Below are 3544 nucleotides of genomic sequence, written 5' to 3'. Positions count from 1 at the left end.
TGTTTTATAAAACATCTTTACTGAAACATGAAAGTTGGAGAAAAGAATAAACTTTTCTTAGTAAATGAAAAGAGATTCGCGTAAAAGGTCGGGAGGAAATAAATTGTATACGAGACAAAATAAATAACGCTCAATGAATCAAAGACTGACAAGTAAATAAATCTCGACCATAAGCATATAAAAAATTAACATAAAAATCCCATGACATTATCTTTTCTAAGATAAGATCTTTATAACCCAGAAAAGCTAGTAATCCTCATAAATCATAGTAAAATGAAAGAGACATTAAAATTCAGAGCTTACACTTTTCCCAGTCATGCTTCATGAAGATAAACACTAATGATAAAACAGAATTAGAAATCCAAAAAAATGCAAAACCTACAGCACACATAGAAGTTATTGCAACAAAGTTTTCTCTGCCCCAAAATTCAACACATGCCTCAAATTCCATAAAGTGACAAGAGGTACTGCATGATTTTCAAAAAAGTCTTGGCAAAAATCTTCTACGATAGAAAGAAAATACAGGTTTCAGAATCTGGTTCTTTAGTAATTAATAAAAGTTACAAGTTTAAAAGATGCATTTGAATAGGGCTTGGTACTTCAGAAGAATCGGCAGAGTCCAAAACTAAATGTTTGATGCATCTATGAGGGTATCTGCACAGTGAATACATAAAGTATAAAAAGACTAATTTCAAAAAGTTATTTCGAGAAAAAAACATAAATACAAATACCATATTTCAAATGTACCTCTGATGCTGCAAAATAAATTTTTAAGAGCAGTAATTGTTTCAAACCACAATGCAATTAAAACACAGGACAGGGGAGTGCATTAAAATTAAAACAAAGGTATGACAATAGATGGTAAAAAGAACGGGAATGGATTTAATACAAAGGTATGGCAACAGATAGTAAAAGGATTGTAGGCACCTAAGAAATCACTCTCCAAGAATTTGATTAGATACATAAACTCAGTGAGAATATAGCCCAAAAGAAAAAAAAATTACCTGTTGTAAAGCTTAAGTTCATTCTATAACTCCAACATAAAAGCAATAATTACATTAAAAAAATTATGACAATTTGATAAGTGTGTGAATGTAGTATTAATATGAAGAACAACTACAGCCAAGAAAAGTCCAAAAAAAATGGCATATCAAGCATAAACTGAACACTGGTACAAGACATCCAAAAAGAGCACATCACTATCAAGTAAAATAAATGCAGGCAAATACACACAAAGTGTGAGTGGGAGCAAGGTTGCTTCAAATTGTCATGAAGTGCAACTGTGCAAATCTTGACAATTTAAGATTTTCAATACAAGTCGGTTATATAAAAACCCAAAACCAACTGCCTTGAAGTTCAACAATCTTATGCAACAGCAACCAACTCTCCCACGCACAATTCTTTAAATTAACTGAATTAGTATAAACTTAGAATCAGCAGCAAATAAACGAAGAATAAGAAAAATACCAGCAACTCACCTAGTGACCCATGTAAGGAGCGCCACCCGGACCAGGATGAGGTCTAGCACCACCACTCTGCCCCAACTGAGGATTCTGGTACTGTGGTTGCAACCCAGGCTGGTTTCCATATCCCATAGCAGCCTGGTTACCATACGCAGCAGGAGGTGGCCCGGCCTGGTTCACAGGTGCACCACCAAGACCTCCAAGCAAATTCCCAAGCCCCAACCCAGCTCCTTGATTAGCAAGCAAAGCTGATAAAGCCTGACCAAGTGCCGGATTCAATCCTTGAGCCGGGACTCCAGGATTGTAACCCCCAACAGGCCCAGGAGGCGCCATCAAGTGACCACCACCACCACCATGTGATGGTCCACCACCAGAGGAATACTTGTTCTTCTCTTTCCTCGAATTGTAGTGAGGTTGATGATGGTGATGGTGGGAATGATGCTGTTGATGATGATGTTGTGGCTGCTGATGATGACCCTTGTACCCCTTAGGACCATCAACAGCCTTCTGACAATACAAAGTATGCCCCTCAAAAACCTTATTTGGCTCTTCCAAAGCCTTCTTAGAACTCTCAACAGACTTGTAAACAAACAAAGCAAATCCCTTTGGCCTTCCAGTATTCTTATCAAGACCCAAAGGACCATCTTCAACTTCCCCAAACTGTCTAAAAAACTCAAGCAACTTCTGAGGATCAATATCAGAACTCACATTGCTTACAAAAATCTTCCTCTGTGTATACTCCGAAACCGGCGGTCCATTAGGCGGAGGCGCCGGAACAGGCCCCGCAGACGCCAACTGACAAGATGTCGTCCTGTTACCAATCTGCTTCTGTGGCTGCTTCAGCGCCCTGCGACAACCACTCCTATGCTTAAACAAAATAAAAGCATAACCCTTCGATTTTCCAGATACCTTATCAGTAACCGCCTTACAATCCTCAATTTCACCGTATTTCTGAAACACACTGGTTAGGGTTTCCGCAGTCGCATCCCATCCAAGTCCATGGACGAAAATTTTCCGGTGAGCGGGGTCCACATCAGCAAGCTGGCGAACATTCTCCGACAGATCTGGATACTTCTCAATGGCTTGCTTCACGAGAACGTGTAATTGCTCTTTCGTGAACGGTTCTAGAAGCTTCTCAACAGGCTCGTCTTCCAAATCGAGATCTTCCTCTTCTTCGTCGTTGTTTGTTTCCTCAGCACCGTTAGCTTCGGTCGAAACGGTCGAAGCGGCGGCTGGATTTGAAACTTCCGCGGCGTCTTGTTGCTGGTTTTGATTTCCTAGGGTTTCGTCTTCTCCTTGTTCCTCTTCCTCTTCTTCTTCTTCTGCTAATTGCTCTGGTTCTTGTTCTTCTTCTTCTTCTGGGTCTGCTTCCACTTCTTGTTTCGGTGTGATTAGTTCATCGACGGCCATGTTTTCATGGGTTGGTTCTTGGTCTGCTGTTGTTTCGGGTTGTGGTTCGGGTACTTCTTGTTTAATTTCGGTTTCGAGTGGCTTGGTGGGTTCGGGGTCGGAAGATCGAAGCTTTCGTTTTTTGGCCATGGTGGTGGTGGAATCGGAATTAGGGTTAGGGTTTGGGAAGGGGGGGAAATTAGTGGCTGTGATGTGATGAGAGAGAGAAGAAAGTGATTGTAATGACAGATTCTGAGAGAAGCTATTTTGATAACACCTGTCGGGTTATCAATGTATGTCGTTGGGCTGGGCCTGGGCAAATTTTACCATATGCACCACAATTATTTCACTCCTACATTTTACACAAGAAAGTCAATCTCCCGTTTACCATTAAACATCCTATTCATCCCATAACCCGTGAGCCAACTCATGTTCACATAGAAGAAGTTAATGAGTTCAAAGCAACCATCATGAGGCTTGAAAAACAGAAAGAGGAGTTGCAGCTGACTCTAAATCGAGTTTTCATTGATATAAATGACTTGAAACGGAACCTTGACCAAAAAGGGAAACAACTCGACGAAAGTGTGGATATGGTAAGGGTTGAAAGGAGACAAAGAAAGCGAGTAGAAGGATGCTTAGCAGGATATGGTCTTGATCTTGACTTTCGCAAGCAACAGCTACACGAAGATTAA

General features: G+C 40.5%; 1 protein-coding gene across 1 annotated transcript; it reads right to left on the bottom strand.

Annotated features, from left to right (window-relative positions):
* Positions 1 to 229: 229 nt before the first annotated feature.
* LOC131615950 (UBP1-associated protein 2B-like) lies at positions 230 to 3116 on the bottom strand. The gene is made up of 2 exons (XM_058887146.1): positions 1479 to 3116; positions 230 to 654 (listed from the first exon to the last, which is right to left on the bottom strand). The coding sequence occupies exon 1, from the start codon at positions 3000 to 3002 to the stop codon at positions 1479 to 1481; it is 1524 nt and encodes a 507-aa protein (XP_058743129.1). The 5' UTR covers positions 3003 to 3116; the 3' UTR covers positions 230 to 654.
* Between the last annotated feature and the right edge of the window lie 428 nt (positions 3117 to 3544).

Source organism: Vicia villosa, linkage group LG7 (genome assembly GCF_029867415.1).
Source record: "Vicia villosa cultivar HV-30 ecotype Madison, WI linkage group LG7, Vvil1.0, whole genome shotgun sequence".
Lineage (NCBI taxonomy): Eukaryota > Viridiplantae > Streptophyta > Magnoliopsida > Fabales > Fabaceae > Vicia > Vicia villosa.
The sequence above is the reverse complement of the archived record's forward strand: the minus strand, read 5'-3'. Positions and strand labels throughout refer to the sequence as shown.

What these genes read in the sequence shown, in the direction of transcription:
- LOC131615950 (XM_058887146.1), bottom strand. Translation starts at nt 3,002, where the DNA reads ATGGCCAAAAAACGAAAGCTTCGATCTTCCGACCCCGAACCCACCAAG.